Below are 20,614 nucleotides of genomic sequence, written 5' to 3' on the forward strand. Positions count from 1 at the left end.
AGCCCCGAAGACGCCCGCCGAAGCCCCGGTGCTCCCCGGCCGCGCCGACAGCTCCGTCCGTCTGTCTGTCCGTCCGGCAGCGGGCGAGGGGTTAGTTGGGAGCGCGCCGGCCGCGGGTCCCATTGGCTCGCTTGGCGAGCGGCGGATGACGCGGCCGCTGGGAAAAACCTTTTTCCCTTCTATTTTTGGTCTGGGCGCTTTTTCTAAAGATACTCGGGGCTGCAGGGGACGGCGCCGGGGGAGGCAGTGGGGGCAGCGCGAGCCCTCAGCCGCCGCTCGGCGCCGCCACCGACCCCGCCGGTCCCCGACGGCGAGGAGAAAGGAGGGAGGCAGCGCCGGGGGGAGGCAGCTTTAGCGGCGGCGGCGGCTCTAGCAAGCCGAGCAGCGGTCGCCCTTCTCCTGCAGCCCGGGGTTGCGGCGCAGCATGTCCTTGAGGGAGCCGTCCTGCTCCGTCAGCAGCTGGTTGATCTCGTTCTGCTTGTACTCGGAGGAGAGCTTGTGGCCATAGAAGGAGCTCTTCCCCGACGGCGGGTTGGAGTCCGGCTGGCCGCGGCGGGCGCACGCCCGCACCACCAGGTACACCAGCTCTGCCATGTTGAGCACGATGCAGATGCCGGAGGTGACCAGCATGAAGACGGTGAAGATGGTCTTCTCGGTGGGCCGCGACACGAAGCAGTCGACCGTGTTGGGGCAAGGGTAGGCCTCGCACTTGACCAGCCGCACCATCTGGTAGCCCGGGTAGATCATGTAGAAGAGGTACATGAAGACGGCCTCGAAGAGCAGCCTGAACACCACGCTGCACACGTACGTCCACCACAGCGAGCCCGCGATGCGCATCTTGTGCTTCTTCACCTCCTCCAGGTGCTTGGCGTCGCCGTGCCCCGTCAGCACCAGCAGCTTCTTCTCCTGGTGCTGCTGGTAGGCCACGTGCATGGCCACGAGCAGGGCCGGCGTGGTGACCAGGATGAGCTGCAGGGCCCACAGCCGGATGTGCGAGATGGGGAAGAAGTGGTCGTAACAGACGCTGTTGCAGCCGGGCTGTTGCGTGTTGCAGGTGAAGGCCGACTTCTCGTCCCCCCAGACGCTCTCGGCCGCCACCACCAGCACCATTATCCGGAAGATGAAGATGACGGAGAGCCAGATGCGGCCGATGGCGGTGGAGTGGCGGTTCACGCCGCTCAGGACCGTGTAGAGGCCGGCCCAGTTCATGGTGCCTCACGTCTGCGGGAGCGAGCAGCGAGAGGCGGCATTAGAGACCCCCGGCGCAGAGAGCCGCCGTGGCCCGGGAGAGCTGACCGCAAGCCGTCTGCAGCCCGTGGGACAACCACGGGCAGGAGGGACCCCAAGAGGTGCCCGGAGCCTGCGGACGCTGCAGGGAAGAGGGTGAAGCACCCGCTGGGGCCCAACCTGCACCCGGCACCGCGCTGTCCGGCAGGGAGCAGCGGACCAGGGAGGAACCCCGCAGCCGCCCCGGTCTCCGCGCGCCCAGTGCCACCCCGCACCCCCCCTCCGGGGCCGACTGCCCCCCCAGGCGGCACCTACCTGCCGGCGAGGACGGGTGCCGGGAGCTGCCCGCAACGGCCCCTCTAAGGTCTCATGTCTCCGGCAGCAGAGCGCTGCTCCGCCTGCCCTCGTCTCTGTCCGCCGCTGCCCTGCACTGGAAGTCATATGCTGCTTTATAAACTATTTGCATACAAAGGGGCCTTTATGGGCCCCTGAACAACACGCTTTAGCATTCAGATCCAACGCCCCGACTTCCGCCCACCCCGGCCAAACAAAGTGCCTGTGTGCTGCCTTCCCGCGGCCCCGCGCCCGCTCCCACCTGGCCCTGCGCACCGCTCGGGCGCCGGCTCCCGCCGCGGCCGCCCCGCCGGATGGCCACCGCCACGGCCACCCCGCTGCCCTGCCCGGCGGCACCCGGCCCGTCGCCGCGAGTTAGGGCAGCCGGGTGTCCCCGGTCCCACGGGCATCGCTGCCGGCCACCCGTGCTGCAGAGCTGAGGTTTCCACCGTGCCCCGCTGGCTCGGGACTGTCCTGGCTGGGAGGGTCCCCTCCTGGGTACCGCGTCCCGTGGGCTACCAGGGTCCCGGCGCCTTCGCTCCCAGGCATCCCGCTGCCAGCGGGCTGGCCGCCAGCGGGGATGGCGAAACACGGAGGCAAAGCAGCGCCTGGGTAAAGGGCACTGCTCACCGCCGCAGAATTGGCAACCGCCGCAGCCCTGCGCGGGGAACGGGGTCCCGCGGGGCCGCCTGGCGCGCCGCTGCCCCCCGCGACGCCCTGGTGCCACGTCCCTCGGGTTCCCCCCACACACCCCAGCCCCCAGGCAGGGAGCAGCGGGCCTGGCGCAAGCCACGTGCGAGCGACCCGCGGGGCCGGTGGCGTGCCCGGGGGTCCCAACGCTGCCGGCCCCCTGCCCCGGGGAGCTGGGAGGCCGAGCGGTACCGGTGGCAGCGCCCCGTTGCCCACCCCGAAGTGCACCCTGCCCCTGGCCCCGCGCCGCGGGGGGGGGGGGACACGACACGGCCCCCTCCCCGAGCGCGGCTTGGACACCAGGACGTGCACGTGGGAAGTGGGGCCCGATGGAAAAATGCCACCAGCCGATAGCCGAGAGTGGGCGCCGACCCCAAAGCAAAAGGGGGGGGGGGTGCAGCGCCCCGCGTCTCGCCCCCGTCCCGCTGCCTCCGCCCAGGGCCGGGGGCGTCGCGCCCCCCTGCCCGCACCCCACGCTCACCTGACTCGCGGGGACCGCGGTGCCCTGGGCCTGCAGCACGAATGCCTGGACTTTATACCGGGCCACCCGCTCCCGCCCACCGCCCGGCTCCTTCCAGCGCCGCTTCCCCGCCGAGCAAACACCGCGGGCGCGCCGGGGGCGGCCCCCGCCGCGGGGCGATGCCCCCCCCCGCGATCGCTCCGCTCCGCGCCCCGCTGCGCCTCTGCCCCGCGGCGGCAGCCGGCGCCGGGACCTGGCGCGGGGCAGCAACCGGCCCCGTCTGCGATTAACCCGCGCCGAGCTCCGCGCCGCCGCCACCCCCCCCCGGGAGCGCCCCCACGGGACCCCGTCCCTCATCCCCTCCCCCCCCCGACGGGACCCCCGTCCTTGATCCACCCCCACCCCCGACGGCACCCCCCGTCCCTGTCCCCCGACGGAACCCCGCTGGGACCGGCCCCCCCCTTCCTCGCCCTGCCGGCGGGGCGGCGCGGGGCTGGGGTCGGGCCGGGGGGTGGGGGGTGGGGGGGCCGGGAGCGCCGCCGCCGGGGGGGTGGGGGGGGCGGTGCGGGGGCGGGCCGGCTCGCCGCAATCTCAGCCCGGCGATAACACCGGCGGCTGAGTCAGACGGGCGGGGGGCTGCGCCCTGCCCCACACCCGCGCCGCGCCCCCGGGGCGCTGGGGCTGGGGGGGGGGCACGGGGGGGGGAACGGGACGGGACGGGCAGGGTGGGGAGCAGTGGGGCACTGCGGGGTGGGAGGCACTTGGGGGACCAGGCTGTGTGTCGGGGGGGCGCTCTGGGGGGGGCCAGGCAGGGTGGGGGCGATGGGGCACTATGGGGTAGGGGGGTCTCGGGGGGGGGGGGGGGAAACGGTCTGGTTGGGGGGGGCACTGGAGGGACTCCGGGGGACCGGGCTTTTGGGGGAGTATGGGGGGTTCCTGGGGGGAGCAGGCTGCTGGGGGGGCACTGGAGGCACCGGGGGCCCGGGCTGCTGGGGGGCTCGGGGGGGCTCCGGGGGCGGGCGCGGCGGCGGCGCTGCGGCGCGCGGCGGCGGCAGCAGGTGGCGCTGCGGGGCAGCTCGGCGCCGCCGCCGCCCGGGAGCCGCCGCCGGGGCCGGATCGCTGCCTGCAGCGCCGAGCTCCGGGCCGGGGCAGCGCGCGAGGAGCGACCTCGACTTGCGAGACTGCACCTGAAAAATAACTAAAAAAAAAGGAAAAAAAATAAGAAGAAGAGGAGGAGGAGGAGGAGGGGAGGAACCTGGACCCTCTCCTATCTTCTCCAAGGCCGTTGCCGTAGGCATCGGTCCAATTTCCTCGTTGGAGGACTGACGCTGGCAGGGATCGGCGCTCCGCAGCCGTGCAAGGGACCGCTGGCGGATCCCTGGCAGGCCCTGGCAGGAGGCGAGAGGTGCTGTGGTGGGCAGCCACGCCGGCCTCCGCCAGCCCTGCGAGGGCCCCGGCCGGGCGAGCTCTCCGCGACCTTTGGGCCCTGCCTCTGGACAGAGCCTGGTGTTTGCAGCAGGCAAAAACGATTGTGCAAAAGTCGGCAGACGAGGACAAAATGTACCTAAACAGAGAGGAAGCACACGTATCTGCACGATGCAGTCCAGCACCGACAAGGATATCAGAGCTGGTCATTAAACGGCTCCACCCCGATTAGCTGGACCAGACATTGCTGTTGTGTTAATTATGTTAGACACGTCAGATAATGTGGGGTGTGAAGCGGCCGTGACCAGTTTGAAGAGACCTAGTTATGGTGAATTCAGAAGGGTTGCAGTGAGTCACCACCCGGATGGAAGGGGGGGGGGTGACACAGCGGTGCCTGGTGGGGCCAGGACGATGCTGAAGTCGGCAGGGACCTCACAGCGCTGGAAAATCAGGGCAGCATCGAAACGATCGAGGAAATCAAGCTCTAAGCGTCACAGAAACATTGCAGATGCCCGAAGGAAGGGGTGCAGTGGGGCGGGCTTTGAAACCCCCCCCCCCCGCCTTCCCAGCCCACCTTCCCTGGCTCCGGCTGGGGATGGGGACCTGGAGCCTCCCCGCCAGCCGGCACTGCACGCACGCGCGCGCACACACACACACACACACACACACAGGCCCTGGGTGCCTCTGGGACGGGGGGAGCAGCGTGTGCTACGTGGCTGCGGACACTGTCCCGCTGTGCAGAGCCCGAGCCCCGCGCTCCTGCTGCCTCCGGCGCCCGCAGCCGGTGGGGGCCGGACCCGGGTCGCTGTTCTGCCCGCTCCGTCCCAGGGAGGCCTTTGCGGTTCGGTTCCCTCGTGCGTCTCTTTGCCGGCAGCTCCGAGCGCGTGCCCCGAAGCCGAGGATGTCCCGCATCATCGCGCAGCTGTTAATCGCACGTCCCCCGGGCGCACGGCTTCCCAGGGCTTTTCCGGGGCGCCGGGGAAACTCTGATGACGCTCAAGGACGCCCTGAGCAGACGCGGGAGTTTCGCAGCGACGTGAGCGTTAGCATGCTCTGCCGCCGGCGCGCGCCCGGGTGGGTCTGCGAGGGCAGGGCTGGCTCCGCAGCGCCGTAACGCTGGGGGGGGGGGGGGGGGGGGGAGCGTCTCCCCGCCGAGCGGGCGCGTGGGACTGCGGCCGGCCCCACACCACCCATGGGGACGCCCGGCCCTGCAGAGCACGGTGGGGAGGTGCTGGGGGGGGGCCCACAGTGATGGGGCAGGGTGACAAGCGCCGGTGGCACCGTGGCCCCTGCGGAGCGATGTGCGGGGGGGGGGGGGGGGGGGCAGAGCGCCCCGCACGCACCCCTTGCTGCCCGCCGGGCTCCGGCCTCGGCCCCGGCTCCTCCGGCTGCACGCTGGCTCACTGGAGGCGATTCAGGCCCGGTGCCTGGTTTCCATGGCAACTCCCGTTGAAATTACATTAAAAAGAAATGAAATCAGCTGCTTTTCTGGGTGGCAAGCGGGGGGGGGGGGGAGGGGACCGGGGCGCCCGTGGGGCGGACCAGGCTCCGTGGGGGGGGGTCCAGGTGCCGGGGGGGGGGACCCCAGTGGGGCTGGGGCAGCAGGGACCCCCCCCACCCCACCCCACCCTGGGGACACGGCGCCAGCGACGCAGCGGGGCACCGCGCGCCCCGGGACCTGCCTCCCCGGGGCGGCCTTGGCCCCGGCCCGCGCGTGCGCCAAGAAGAGGGGGGGGCGACACACCGCTATTAAAAATATCACTTCTGTTTTATTTGGAATTTGTTACTCTGCGCGGGTGACAGGGTATAAATACATTCTCCGAACAGCGCGCCTCGCCCCGCGGCCCCGCTCGGCGCCGGTCCGGGCTCCGGAGCGCTGCCCCGCCGGGTGCCGGCGGCTCCGGCCGCGTGCGGCTCGAGGTGACGCGTGGGAGCCAGGGCACAGCCGGGAGCGCCCGGGCGGACACGGGAATTTGCCCGCCGAGCGCGGGATCCGGGTGCCGGGGCCTGCGGCGGCGCTGGGCTCGGGGCCGGGATGAGGCTGGTTGTGCCCGGCTGCCGCCGGCGAGGCCGCCCGCTGCCCCCGGCCCCGCGGGTCCGCGTTGCCCCGGCCTCCAGCAGCGCCCGCGCGGGTGTCCAGCCCCGGCCGCGCACCCTCGCGCCCGCCGGCGACGGGAGCCACCGTCCCGCGCCGCCCGCCGGCCCCACGCACCGCACCGGCCTCGGCCCCTCGCACGGGGCACGAGGGCGGCAGCAGCGGCCGGAAGGAGGACGAGCCGCGGGGCCGCGGGCAGGCGCCTTGGCGGACGGTGCTCCGGGCGGGACGGTGCCGGCGCGAGCGCGGGGCCCGACGGCCGCCCAGGAGGCTGCTGGGCTGCGCTACGCGGGCGACGGAGGAGGGAGAATATCAAAAAATACAAAAGAGCGGGGCCTGGCGGCGCCGGGGGCCGGGCCCGGCCGGGGGCTGCGGCAGCGGGCGCGGGGCCGTGCTGGGGCCGGGGCACCGCGCACACACGCTGGGGTTCTAACTGGCTTTTTTATTTTATATCAAGAACACTTGGTTTAAAATCTTTACAAAGGACAAAACGCGGCGACTCCGTTAGTGTGTAAAGAACTAAAGATCTGCTTAAAAAACGTCTCTGCAAAGAGAAACGACTTGACACAAAAGAGATTCTCTGCAGCGCAAAGAGGGGCAGAGGCGCCAAGTCCCCAGCTCGGGGCCGGCTCGCTGCGCTGGGGCCCGAGGTCCGACGGCCCCGGGACCGGCCCCAAACCCTGCGCCAGCCTGAGGCTGAGCCCGGGGGCCCTGCCCAGCGCCTTCCGCCTAGCACCGCTGCTCGACACAGTGAAGGAGCCTTTCCCACGGCACGCTGGATGCCAAACCTCCCGCCGGCCCCAGCGCCGGCCCGGAGGGATGCCGGGCACCGCTCCTCGTCGGCCCGGCGTGCTCGGCTCGGGTGCAAGGGCGGAGGGCTGGGGACGCCGTCCCGCCGCGGGGAGGCACGGCCCCCGGTGCGAGGAGCCGCGCGGCCGCTGCCCGCCCGTGCCGGTCCTTGGGCGGGCGCCGGGGCTGAGCCGTGCCCCTCCTGCCGCCCGGCGGGAAGCTCCCGGCAGCATCCGGAGAGTCAAAGCACTTCTCAAAAGTTAGAAAGGAATGAAAGAAAGAGCCGGGGCGGGGTTGGGGTGGGGGGGGGGAGCGACGCGGGCACCCTCCCCGGCGGCGCCGAGGTCCCGCGGGTCCGGGCTGGGTGCCGCAGCGCTCCGTGCATCCGGGGGCTCCCGCAGCCCCGCCGGTCCCTCTGCCAGTGTTTGCTGCGTGCGTGTGTGTGTGTTGTGTGCGTGTGTTTTGTGTGTGTGTGTGTGTGTGTGTGCGTGCGTGGGCCGCCGGGCAGCTATACCCTGGTGGTGGAGTGTGAGTGCGGGAGCCCCGTGCTGTTGAAGCCGGCGGCGAAGGTGTTGTAGGGGTGCAGGGTCTGCAGCCCCACGAGGGAGTTGGGGATCATGGTGATGGTGTTGGGCGTCATGAGCGGGATGTCATCCGGGGAGCGGCGCAGGGTCAGCGTGTAGTCGGGCAGGGCGGCGAGGCGCAGGGCGTCGTGCGGCGGCACCGCCTCGCACTCGTGGTGCGCCTGGCTCACCTGCAGGGAGGGCATCTCCTCGTCGGGCGCGTGGGCGATGTCGTTGGTGGCGCTGCGCTGAGGGCTGGGCTGCCGGTGCGTGTCCTGCCGGCGCTTGTCCTTGCGGTAGTAGAGCGCGGCGAAGGCCAGCACGTTGAGGAAGAGCAGGGAGGCGCCCACGGCGATGGTGACGCTGAGCTCGGTGGAGTAGTCGCGCGGGTTCTCCAGCAGCGTGCCCGCCTCCTGCTCGGGGCTCCACTTCTCCTTGCCGTTCTCGCTGTTGTAGGCGGGCGAGATGGCGGGGCGCTTGGTGGTCCAGATCTTGCCGTTGGGCCGGCGGGTGATGTGGGAGTTCTGCGTGGTGTCGGGCGGCGGCACTTTGGTGGTGGTGGAGGTGTAGTGGAACATGTCGTGCAGGTTGTACAGGTGGGGCACCAGGTGCTTCCAGAAAGCCACCTTGGTGGCCCGGTAGTGGTCGCGCACCCGCGGCTTCAGCCCAATGTGCAGGTACAGCTGGTCACGGGGGTTGTACTTGGACCAGGCCACTTCCTCAAAGCGGTTGGCCTTGGTGTGGATGAACTTGGTGTCCTGGGGGACGGGCTTGTTGGGGTCCCTGCGAAACACAGGCAGAACAGAGCTAGAGCAGTGGGGAAAGCCAAGAGACAAGCACTGCCCCAGTCTGTGTGAGACACGGGGCCACCCAACAGCCTGGCACAACGTCTGCTCGCCAGCAGCAGCGAGGTGAGAGATGGGAGCCCGGGGAACCCCGTCCTGGGCTGGCCACGCTCTCAGCTCAGCAGCTTCCCACTACGTGGCTGAAGCCCTGACCCCAGCGCGGGTGAAGCTCATGGACCTCTGAGCAGGGGGGTTTGGTGTCCCACACCGGGCATGACACTGCTCCTACCCCCTTGGCGCAGCACGTTCCTGAGGGGGAACTGCAATGAGTGCGGCTCGCCGGGCGCAGCACCAATCCCCCACCCCGGCCACAGCCCTGCTCACCCCGTCTTGGCAAAGTTGGTCCAGTAGGTCATCACCACGGCACTGAGCATGACATCGTTCTTGGAGAAGTTGCAGGGAAAGAGGTCTGTGGGGCCGATCATGGGGATCCCAAACACATAAGGCACCTCGTCCCCGTGGGCCGCGTCGGACCACGCAGGCTTCATCAGGCTCTGGCAGTGGTGGTAGAAGGCGTAGAAGTAGGTGGGGGAGCCGTAGCGGGCATGCAGGTCAGCCGTCACCACTGATGGCTCTACCCACTGGTGGTCGGTGAAAAGGGCCACCAGGGTCTTGCGGCGTGTCTCAGGGTTGTCCCTGTCGGCCCAGTCCGTGTACATAAACTTGATGGTCTCCCGCAAGGTGTCCTTGCCCTCAGGGTAGCCATACAGGTTGTCTACAAAGTTGGACACTGAGTAGTCAAAGTCGCTGCCTGAGACACCGTCCTCGGGATCCACCACGCCCTCCACGAACTTCAGGCCCTCGCCCTGGTTGACGCCCAGCATAATATCGTAATTGAGGAACTCGCCCTGCTCCATGAGGATCTCTGGGTCGTCTGGGATCACATCGCCGTCGATAACTGGCCCAAAGGCCACGTGGTAGCGAGCTGGCTGGATGTCTTGCTCCACCAGCTCCTTGGCACTCTTCTGCCGCAGGCAGTCCACCATGTCCACCGTGTCCAGCACGTTGCAGCCCACCTTGTCGGCCAGCATGCTCGTGTACTTCACAGGCTGGTAGTTCACTGCCCAGCTGGACAGTGCAGAGCCGCTCTGGATGATGGCTCTCTGGAAGAGACCTGCAGAGACAGGCAAAGAGCGGAGGAAGCTCACAGCCGGGTGAGCCCGGAGCCACCCCAATGCCCCATCACTGCAATCCGGGACACCGTGGAGGAAGTGCTGGTGCCTGCAGACTCCTGCCGGGACCCAGCATGCAGGAGCCCAGGCCCTGCTGTGCCTTGCCATGCTCTAACGCTTCCTGGTCCCCAAGGCTCAGGACACGCGGAAAAGCTCTGTCTGCGAGGGTGGGCCTCTGCAGATGCTCCCGTTGGGGCTGCAGCCAGCTCTGGCCCAGGGTGCTGGTGGCAGGGCGGTGGCAGGGCACGCAGTGCGTGCTCCCACCAGCGCTGCAAGCAGCAGCGTGAGGAAGGTCCTGGCCCCCCCCGCGTGCTGCTGTGCTCCCCCGCACACCCCACCGCAGGCGTCCGACGGGGATGGCGTGGCCTCCTCCATCCCGCTGCAGGGACGCCAGGAGCTGGCGCGAGCGAGGGATGCCGCTGCCTTGCAGCCCGGGCTTGCTCAGCTGGCACGGTCTGCCCTCGCCATCGCAAGGATGCGCTGCCAACGTCGCAGGCCCCCAGCGGCAGCCCGGGCTGGGGACGGTCCCCGCGGCTCCCCGGAGAGCAGAGCAGCCGGGCTCCAGCCTGGCAGCAGCGGGAGGGTTAAAGCCTCCTCCGGGGGCCACTTAACCCTGCATGTCCCACCCCGCCGCTTTGTCAGGGTCCCCCTCGCCCCCCTCCCCGCCGCTTCCTGCCCAGCTGGGGCTGCTCGGTGCCAATCCGGGCCCTGCAGGAGCGCGCTGCCAGATGCACAAAGAGGGCCTTTCTGCCACCGGGAACACAGAGGGAGTGGACTTTCGCCCTGGAAAGCAGGGCCACAAAGGCCCTGGCCCAGGCGGAGGAATGCGTGGCTGGGCTCCAGCCCCCGTCAATGGCGCTTGTGCTGGGAATACAAAGGGCTGCGAGGAAACGGAGCCTCCGGGGCGGTGAAAGGCGGGCCGCGCTCCGAGTGCACCCCGGGGTCTCTGCTCTCTGGCCTGCCCTGTCCTGCACCCCGGCGCCTGCTGCTCCGGCTGCACCCGAGGACTCGCTCCCTGCGAGAGCCTGTCGCAGGCGCAACGCGGGGACCCTTTGGCCGGGCTGCGGGGCTCTGCCCGATATGCGGGCAGCGCGGCATCGTTGCCTGCGGGGCTAGACACAGACGGGGATGGGCAGCGGCCCCGTGAACCGCAGCCCACCTCCGTGAGCCGCGCGGGCTCCCCAGGCGCTCAAGGCTGCGCAGCGCTGCAGGGGAGCATGCACGTTCCTGCAGCAAAAGCGCTCGGAGGCTCCTGGCCAAAAGCCACGATGTCCATAGCCGCGTCTGCACGCAGTCCTCGCTCTGCCAAGTACCTGACGTACAGTCCCATGCACTGGGACAAAGAAGTCACAAGCTCTGTTTGTCACCTCCTGGTGCCCTAGAAAGCAGTGTCCGGCTTGGGGCTGGCCGTGGGCTTGCTTGCTCAGCGCCAGCTTCCACGTGCCAAACAGCCGGGATGGAGGGTTTCCCCGAGCCTGGCTGGGCTGCTGCTCCCAGATGGTTCAGTCCCAAGACAGCGAGTCCCTTTACAGACCCTTGTGATAGCAGCAGCTATTGCTCCCCGACAGCAGCGGGCGTCTCCAGACAAGCCACCGGGCTGGGCTCTGCCCCTGCCCACCGCTGCACGGGGGGGGGGGGAAGCACGGGCAGCCGGCATCACCCGAGTGCCAGGAGCATCCCTGCTCGAGCCCCTCTCGAGCCGCTTCCCGGTGACCCTGCACAGCCGCATCCTGACGCAGGAACGCGGCCAGGCGCATCCCGCGTCCCACAGCGAGCTGGCTGCCGCGGTGCCATGGTTACGCCGGAGGGTGACCGTGCTGCAGGCTGCAGCCGGCTCCCGCTTTCCCCTTCGCCTCGCGCGTAGCTGAGGCTGGAAAGCGCCTCTGGGGTGGCTGGTACAAGCCCGGCTCAAAGCAGGGCACCGGCGGCCCCGTCCAGCCAAGACGGAGCATCTCCGAGGATGGAGACGCCCCCGCAAACCCCCTCTCCAATGTTCGATCACCCTCAGGGTGCAACATTTCCCTAGCAGCTGATCCGAATTTCCCCGTGGCAGCTTGCAGCATCTCCCTGCGCTCCTTCCTCCCACGGCACCCAGCCTAGGCCCTGCTCCGGGAATGGGGACCCTGCGCCTGCTGGCACGGCGGGGCCATTTGCCACCCCGGCTGCCTTTGCTCCCCGCTCTGCCCTACGCCCGAGGATGGTTTCCATGCTGGGCTGAAGGAGTTCAGCACGTCCTGAGCCCAGATCTGCTCTCCAAAGGTAAGGAGAAAGGGGCAGACCGCCTGGCCCCGGAGCTGCCCGAGGCGAGGAGGTGAAGCAGCCAGCGACCGCCGGCACGCGGTGCAGGGCAGCAGCCCCCGTGGAGCGGGAGATAAGGCAAAGAGCCGGAGAGATTCATCCAGCAGCAAACGCTGCTGCCCTGCCGCCGCGTGCCGGGAAGAGCAGTGGTGCCGGGTCCTTGGCGAGGAACCACCCCGAGCGCAAACGATGAGGCTGGCAGGGGAGCCGCGGGGCTCCCCGGCAGCCAGACGCCGCGTGCGCCGCACCAGCCTCCAGCGTCTGCCTCGCGCAGCGCCTGGCAGAGCAGGCACAAATTAGCAGTTTCATTAATAGCTCTTGATCGCTACGAGTTTTATTTTGATCCGAGAGAAACACACCCGCCTGGGTCTACAGGCTGTGCCTCGGCATCGCTTCCCCGGTGCGCTCCAGGGCCAGCTGCCTCCCCGGTCCCCGGGGAGATGGGTGCTCCGGAGCAGGGTCTGGCTGAGGTTGTTTTACGTTGGGTTGTTCTGGTGCCAACGCTGTAGCAACAGAGGGCTTCACCCATCTCACTGTACTTACAGCCGGCAGCCACCGGCGAGGGACCTGGGGCGCTCAGGACCTTTGCGATACGGGATGGGGGCCCCCGAGAGCAGCCTCCGGATGCCTAGATGGGGCGGTGGAGAACACGGCAAGCAGGGGCAGGGGTTGGTGGCGGAAAGCTTGGCGTCGCCAAAAAGGGGCCACAGCAGCGGGAGCTGGCTCTCCCGCTACAGCCGCAGCCGGGCTGCGGAGCGCAGGCGCCGGCGGGTCGGAGGCAGCACCCGCGTCCCGCTGCCGCGGCACAGCGCCAGGGCCCCCTTCCAGCAGCACCGGGCAGCCTGGCACAAGGCCCCGCAGCAAATTAACGGTAAGAGCCGCTGCCATCGTGCCCCAGGCAAACAGCAGCTCTCCTCTGCCGCGTGCGGCTGCGCTGCTGCGGCCAGCGGGGCCCGTTGGGCATGTGCAGGCTCCGGGAGGCACGGGGGGGGTGGTGGAAGTGAGCCGGCTGGGACCATCTGGGCAGGCAGAGTGTCCAGTTGTGCTTCCAAAGAGGCATCGCCATCTGGCTAGGAAAAACAGTCTGCAGCTCTGGGAGAACCACCTGATCCCGGAAAGGCGACCCCAAAGCGAGACCACCTTCCTGAGACACCTGCCTGCCTCCAAGCCGCTCCTGCGATGGAGAGAAGCACCCTCAGAGGCACCGGGAACGTGTTACACGCGCCTTCCCCCCCGCAGCCTCCCAAGCTCAGCATGGGCACAGAAAACCCTTCGTGTCTCCTGCGCAAAAGCGGGAGGGCACGCGGAGCACCGGGTACCGGCGCTGCCCCACGCGCGCGCGCTCAGCCGGCACGGCTGCGCCAGGGCTCTGCGGTGGCACCGAGCAGCCCCTTCCCCGCACGCAGGTGGAGCTCCCCTTCCGCTGCTCGGAAACGAGGTCTGCAGCTGGTCAGGATCTACCCTTGCCTTGTCCTTACGCAACACTCAATTCACCAGCTAACGATAAGCAAAACATCTTCTGGCTTTAGCCGTTAAAAGTGCCTTTTCCTACAGGCTGGGGAGCAGGAGGGGCCGGGCTGCTGCCTGTGCCGCATTCTCCCTGCGCAGACGAGACGAGCAGCGTCGGAGAGGGCCGTTGTGCCCCAGCGTGGGGCAGCGGCAGCAGCCTGGCTCCGGGGAGCGGAGCGATGCTACCTCGGGAACCCCAGAGCTGACGAGGGCGGCAGGGCAGCCCTCTTGCTGTGCTCCCAGCCCTGCTGCCAGCCTTGCAATGCAGGCGGAGGCTCAGCTGCAGGACTGCAGTAACGCATTCGTGCGACTCAAGCTTTCTACGTTCTTGAGCTTATGATAGTCTAACGCCTGCTAATGCTTGTACAAGTCACCCGAAGAGGATGGGGCAACATCCCCAGGAGCCTCCAGCTAGGAAGACGCGAAGGAGGAAGCAGGAACATGAAGGGCTCGGAAGGGCAGAGATGCTGGCTGCAGGCACACAGCACAGGGCAGCAGGAACGTGGACTGAACACAAGTGCCCTGATAACGTCAGCTTTACCTTCCCTGTTTCCACACCTTGCACCTCTACAGCTGGGCTTTATCAACATCGACTTCACCCTGCTTTACTCACACATCCACTTGTGGCAGGGCACCGATGATGGTGATGGCAGAGGAAGCAGGCTTATGGGCAGGTCCTGTGCCCCTCAGACCCGGGAGACCTGGGACTGCTCCAGGGGAGCACCTTTGGGAAGCTGCTCCTCACTTCAGAGACATCCTCCCCAGAGCCTGCTTGCAGCATCCCAGTAGCGAGGAGGCACTGGAGTTCCTCTGCTTAGTCCGATTAATGGGTCCTAACAGAGATGGCACTGCGGCGCGAGCACCACAACCACGAGCCCTGCGAAGACCCGTGCGCTGCAGGCAGCCCCGCGTGCCCTGCCCTGCCCACCCCCTGCCCTTCCAGCCTTGCACCAGAGCTGCCTCTCTGCCCAGCGGGCCAAGCCAGCCTGTTTTGGCCTTTCCAGCCTCCCAGCCTGGCCAAGGAGAAGCTGGCAGCCAGCTGTGCCAGCCGTGCACCCCAGTGACTTGCAGGGATGAGTGCACAGGCACACACAGCGCGTTAGGCACACTCTGTCCCCGGGGAAAGGCCGTCACCTGGAAATGGAGACCAGCACAGCCGGTGCTGCCGCACGGAGCAGCGCATGAAGTGCAACATTTCCTCGCCCGCAGCAGAAGCGGCGTGGCAGCGGGCAGATCCCGCCGGGCTGCTCAGAACGGGCCGCGCGCGACCCTAGCCACGCGGCGTCTCTGCGTTTTAGGGGACTGACTGCAGGGGAGTGGTACATGGCAAGTCATTTGCGACGGCAGCTGGACAAATCTGGGAGAAGGCAAAGTTAAGGCAGGTGTTTTGGGCTTGCTTTTGAATTTACGGCGCGCTATGAGTTTTCCGGGATCATTATGCCTGGTTTGGGATTAGCAGAGTGGTGTGGTTTGCTCTCCACTATTAACACGCGCTCAGAAGCTCTACTGTGTGTTAGAGCAGCTAACGCCAGCCCCGTGGCGGACGTGGTGTGCGGAAGCTATGTTCTCCGAATCAAATACTGCAAATCCGCCCGTGCTGCGGGTGCTGATGCAGGTACCTCTGTAGCAGCCTGGGCTGAGATCACTGCTGCTTTAAATGCCAGGGCAATCAGTCTAGCTGACCAGCTCTCAGGATTGGAGGAACGGCCGACCAGCTTCGGCAGGCAGCCCGGCCTGCGTCAGCCTCCTCCGATACACCCTCCGCCATGTGATCGGCCGCGCTCCCTTTCTGAAGGTTTCCTTTATTCCCGCATAGTTCCGCAGCCGTCTAGCAGGGCTGGAGCACTTCCCAAGGCGTTCGAGCGTCATTTTATTTGCGCTCGCCCATGTCTCTGAGGCAGAGATTCACCTTTGTGCCCCGTTGCTCCCACGAGCCCTTTGCCCTTCCGCTCCCCGCACTACGCGCAGGGACACAGCGTTAAAAGAGGTGATTGCAGGCAAACTCATCCCACCCCCCCCGGTGACTAAGTCTGTAGCATTCCTTGGCAGCCCGGTCCCCTGTGGACCGCGCTCAGCGCACAGTTCAGGCTTTGCCCCTGCTACTTCCTTTAGGAAGTTTATCCAGAACTGTGATGGTTAACAATCTTTTTTTTTTTTTTTTTTTTCCCCCCAATTTTCAATGTAAATTTATTCACAGGTGGTTTATATGCATTTACTCCTGTGCCAACACAATCTTTTAGCATAAATAATTCCTTTCTCTATCTAGAGTAAACACTCTGCTATATTTACAGATTATCAGTCACGTCTCCCTCCCCGCACTTTGCCGGCCTAAACAATTCCAGCTCTCCCAGCCCTCCCTCCCAAGACGGGGTCCTCATTCCCTCCCCACCCTCACGTCCATCTTTGCCTCTATTCCCGGCCGCCTGAATCCCTGCCGGCGGCACCCTGACGAGCCGAGCCGCCTCTCCCAGGCTGGCCTCGCAGGGCGCCCGCTCGCCTCGGCAGGGCAGCACCTACCTTCCGAGTGGTGCGAGAGGGTGAGCAGGCTGACGCAGGAGGCGCCGATGCCGGAGCCGAAGACGGTGATCCGCAAGGGGTCTCCCCCAAAGAAGGCGATGTTCTCGCTGACCCAGCGCAGCGCCTGTATCTGGTCCAGCAGCCCGTAGTTGCCCTTGGCGGCCTGGTCGCCCGTGCTCAGGAACCCTGCAGGCCGAGCGGACGCCAGTTAGGGATGGAGGCAGCAGGTTGCTTCATCTCCCGCCCTCCTCCCTAAGCCTGGGTGAGCTGCTCTGGGACAGCGTCCTACCACACCACGAGACCCCCTCCCCACTACAAGAGTCCTGTGAGCTCTGTGGCTTAGCAGGGGCACCTAATTCCTAGCTCCGGGGGCCCTCCCCACTGCACACCTTGGGGCGAAAGGCTGGGACTCCTGCTGCAAGCCCCCAGGAGCCTCCCCAACTGACAGCAAGCAGTGACGGCGTGATGGGCTGTTTGCACAAAGCACTGTCCTACCAGGACCACCACCTGTGCTAACAACAGGTCAAGACATCTCACGCACGCTCCGAGGCGAGCTGAGCAAGCGCCGTGATTGCAGGCAGGCAGGCAGCGTGTGCACAGGCAGTGCTTTTCGTGGAACAGCGTGGCCTGGAGGAGGCTCTATAAATGCAAGGAGGTGGGCTGGGCAGAGAGGAACCGACTGCAGCTTAAGAGCAAAAGCTTGGAGTGTGAACGATTTTACTGAGAAATGCTTTGAGCACCAAAGGTAACACCCAAGATAAGCTATCGATGTTTCATTTGCATTGACTCAAAGCAGGAAGCCAAAATCGTGTTACGGAGGAAAAATCCAGAGCGGTAACACTGGCAGGCGGAGGGGGGGTGTGTGTGTGTGTGACCTGCTGCTCCGGCACCAGAGGTGCTGCAGGAGGGTGCAATGCAGCACCTAAGTGGAGAGGATGATAGCACCATTTAAGTCTTATTTTGTATTGTAACATATGTCCCTAAACTTGCACCTATCAGTCTTAAAGGCTTAACCTTAAGGCTTCTTAAAGAAACTTTTGCTTGTTTTTACTGCAAAGCCTATTTCGTACCAGAAGCCCATGTCAATCTTGACAAAGCTGTGGACCTCAGGCCGGCTTCCCCAGCATAGCACAGGGTATGCTGGCTTCCAGAGGGATGTGCTGCCCCAAATACAGGATGGGAAGCTCAGCTGCCTATGGAGAGCTCTGTGCCAGTCTGGATCTCTAGAAAGAGCCTACACTGCCAGTGTCTTGGTTTGGAAGGAGTCCTTCCCAAGGCAAACCTAAACGCACCCCTTTCCCCCGGCTGCTAAGGGAGGCAGCAGCAAAGTGCACCCAAGGCTCCAGGCAAACCCTGCGTGGTCACAGCCCACCGGGGATGTTCGGCTGCAGCAGGCAGGGAGATGCATGATGCGGAGGGCTAAGCATGTCTCCTGCGCTGCGGCGGGAGCTGGTTGGGCATCTCACGTGGTTCCCCAGGTACGAGCAAAACTGCCCTTATCCCCCTCCCGGTCCCTTCCCTAAAAGATGCATCCAGACACATGCATATCGCGTAAAGAACCTGTCCTGAGGCCAGGCAAGGGCTGGTTAGATGCCCATGTGCTGTCTGGCCGCCTTTGACAGCATCTATGGAGTGGTGGGGACCACCGCTAGGCCAGCTCACGGCCACAGCTGCTAGCACTCGAGGGACAGCTTCTCCCGGCAATCCACGGCTCAGTCCTTGCCCCAGCAGTGCGCATTCGTGCCGGGGCTCCTCCCGGTGCCCCTCGCTCCCAGCCCGGCTCCACCGTGGCCGATACCGTCCAGGGCGGAGGAGGGAAGCAAAGAGGCACGCAGCGGGGGCTCAGATGTGGCACAGCCCCGCGCATCGCTCCTGCGAGGCCGAGGACACCTGCGCGGTGCCCGCAGCAGGCAGGTGGGCGCACCGCTGCTCCTCTGCTCCACGCGCAGGCCGAGGACCTGGGGGCTCCCGGGCAGGGGGGCGCTGGGGCAGCCCGACGGGGCCCCTCTCCGCGCACCCCGGCGGGACGGAGGGCGGGTGCGGGGCCCCGGGCGTTCGCCGCGGGCACAGGCGAGGGTCCTGCGCGCAGCGCTTCCCACGCCCGCCGCGGGCACGCTGCCACACGATGGCAGCCAGGCAGCCGGCGAGACACGCACCGAGCTGTCAGCGAGCAGACGCACGCCTTCAGGAACGCGCAGCCGCGGGCACGCCGGGCCGGCGGACACGGGGACCTGAGCCTCAGCCGGATCGGGCACAGCGGCTCCGGGAATTGCACCCAGGTCCCGGGGTCGGGCACGTCCGGGTCTGAGCACTGTCCCCTTGGCCGAAGCAATGCACAGCTGCCCCGGTCACACAGCCAGAGAGCCGTCACCTTGCACAAGTGGCCTTGGATAGTGGCACAGGCTGCCCCGGCGCCTGGCCAAGGCTGCCAGCAGCAGTGCTGCGGCGTCCTGCCACAGACACCGCTGCGGGGAAGCGCCGGTGCCCCCGGGGAGAGCCCATCGACCGGCCTGGGAGGCGCTACGTGCCCGGGAAGGGACAGCGGATAGGCCCCCAGGGGCGGCGAGGCTCGCTGCTCCGAGCCCTCGCGGGAGGAGATGCTGGGTAAATACATTTATTATTTATTTAACCGCAGACCAATATTTGCTTGCAGCTGAGCCGGGTTGTGTAAACGAGCCAGCGTGACCCGTGCCAGGAGCCGGACGGCATGGCGAGGGCCTGCCGCGGGCGCTGCCACGTGGCACCCCCTTGCTCTGCCGCCGGGGCGCGGGGACGGGGCAGCGCCCGGAGCGCGGCCGCCCGCCCGCGTCCCCCGGGCCCATCCTGAGCAGAGCCGGCACCGGGCGCTCTTCCCGCAGCCGCACCGCGCCAGCAGCCCTCCCCGCCACCGCCCGGCGCGTACCGAGCACTCCGACGCGGTAGTTGAGGGTGATGACGATGACGTTGCCGTAGCTGGCCAGCACGCTGCCGTCGATCATGTTCCCCGTGCCCTCCATGTAGGAGCCGCCGTGGATGTACACCATGACGGGCTTGGCCCCGCTGTCCCGGATGTCTGAAAGGAGACGAGGTTAGACGCAGGCCCCCGCCGGCGGCCGCGGCACCCTGCCCGAGAGGCAGACCAAAGACAAGGGCAATGCCAGCTGCCAGGAGCGGGGAGGGGGCGGCCAGCGCCCTGCTTCGGCGGCCAAACCCGGAGCCCTCCCGGTGCCCCCCGAGGCTCCCGCCGAGGCCACCGAGCCAACCCGGCCAGCCCCGCTCCGGGTGGCGGCAGCCGCTGGCTCCGTCCCAGCGCTGCTTCCCCGTCGGAGGGAGCTGCCCTGGGTCTCGGCACGTGCGGGAGCGGCGGTTGCATCCCTGGAAGCGGCACCTCCGCTGCGGGATGGGGGCTGCCGAGCTCCGGCAGGCCGGGGCTGGCCCTCGGCATCCGGCCCTGGGACACAACCCTGCGTCCCATCTCCGGCTGGACCCAAGTCCTCCGCTCCGGGAGTCCTGGAAACTGGCATTGCAGAGGGGCAGGGCTGGGAGGGGTGTGCAGGACCTGGAAAGGCTGGGGGGGGGGGAACGCTGACAGATGCTCGGCCCTCGGATCTCCCCCCCCCCATCCCCGGCCCTTGCGCTTCCTTGGGAAGGCAGAAAGCTGCCGGCTGCCTGGCTGCAAGCCCATGGCACCCCCGTGCCCAGACACAGACATGGCGATGAGAGGCAGACAGTGCGTGCACGTGTGCGTGGCGGGAGGTGACGCGGGCTCCGCACGGGAACGGGTCATGAGGAATGGAGTGAGGATGGGGGAACGGGACCCCGCAGGCCGGGGGGGCAGGAGCGCCGCGGCCAGGGGAGGAACGAGCTGGAGCCTGACGGGAGGGAGAAGCGCCGAGGTCCCTCTCTTGGCCGGCCGGTGCCCAGGGGACGTCCTGCCCCTCCTGCCACGCTGGGCTCACCCGAAGGAGCCCAGCGCGGGGAGAGCGGCCGGCTGCCTCGCCGGGCCCCGGGGAGGAGGACGGCCACCCACGCGGAGGAGGTGGCTGCACCCGTGGCGGAGACCGCGCCGGGTCCTGCCACGTGCCCGCGGTGCCCAGCCCTCCCTGGGGGGGGGGGGGCTTCGCTCTCCCGCCCCGCTCACCGGCGCCCAGCTCCCGCGGGAGCCCTCCTCGGCCGCGGCGCCGAGCTGCCCCCAGCCAGGCCTCCGGCTCTCCGAGACCGGCCGCTGCCTCCGAGGCCCTCCGTGCTCAGCGACCTCCCTGCGCACCGTGCTGCCGCCGGCCGCCCCGGCCCCAGGCCCCCGCCGCGGCAGCGCCTTGCGGCCCTCCTCCGCCTCCCCTCGCAGCGGCTGCTTGCCAGACCCTTTGCTACCAAAAAAAACCCCCTCGGCCTCCTGCCTGTCCTGGCTCAGCTCAGCGAGGTGACGCCGCGGCCGATGCCCCCTCGCCCTGCCCGGGCCGTGCGCGGGGCTGACGGTCACGCCGTCCCTCCGCCCGTCCCCCCGCGGGATCGGCCGTGCAGGCAAGGGAGGCGTCGATGCACTCGTAGAGCATCCGCGGCTCCTTCGCAGACCGGGCACCGGGGTTTCCCTCCATGAGGGAATGAAGAGATGTAAGCCAGGACTTTTATTGACCTATGGTCAGGATGCGGCCAGGCAAGCGCGCAGAGCTGGAGAGCAAAAAGTGCTCCCAGGTCCTACAGTAAAGACACGG

General features: G+C 67.6%; 2 protein-coding genes across 2 annotated transcripts in view; both read right to left on the reverse strand.

The window, feature by feature from the left end:
- Positions 1 to 367: 367 nt before the first annotated feature.
- On the reverse strand, positions 368 to 2,767 carry GJB1 (gap junction protein beta 1). The gene is made up of 3 exons (XM_067303941.1): positions 2,732 to 2,767; positions 1,543 to 1,657; positions 368 to 1,221 (listed from the first exon to the last, which is right to left on the reverse strand). Exon 3 carries the CDS (start codon positions 1,207 to 1,209, stop codon positions 370 to 372), a length of 840 nt encoding a protein of 279 aa, XP_067160042.1. The 5' UTR covers positions 1,210 to 1,221; positions 1,543 to 1,657; positions 2,732 to 2,767; the 3' UTR covers positions 368 to 369.
- A 3,117-nt stretch (positions 2,768 to 5,884) lies between these two features.
- Positions 5,885 to 20,614, reverse strand: part of NLGN3 (neuroligin 3) — a 49,742-nt gene continuing 35,012 nt past the window's right edge. The window contains exons 3-6 of the mRNA XM_067304110.1: positions 18,826 to 18,975; positions 15,924 to 16,109; positions 8,752 to 9,541; positions 5,885 to 8,365 (exon numbers count right to left, since the gene is read on the reverse strand). Coding sequence (XP_067160211.1) covers positions 7,528 to 8,365; positions 8,752 to 9,541; positions 15,924 to 16,109; positions 18,826 to 18,975 — 1,964 coding nt within the window. The 3' untranslated portion in view covers positions 5,885 to 7,527. The remainder of the gene's footprint in view (positions 8,366 to 8,751; positions 9,542 to 15,923; positions 16,110 to 18,825; positions 18,976 to 20,614) is intronic.

The sequence above is a fragment of the Apteryx mantelli genome, chromosome 13 (genome assembly GCF_036417845.1).
Source record: "Apteryx mantelli isolate bAptMan1 chromosome 13, bAptMan1.hap1, whole genome shotgun sequence".
In the NCBI taxonomy this organism is placed as follows: domain Eukaryota; kingdom Metazoa; phylum Chordata; class Aves; order Apterygiformes; family Apterygidae; genus Apteryx; species Apteryx mantelli.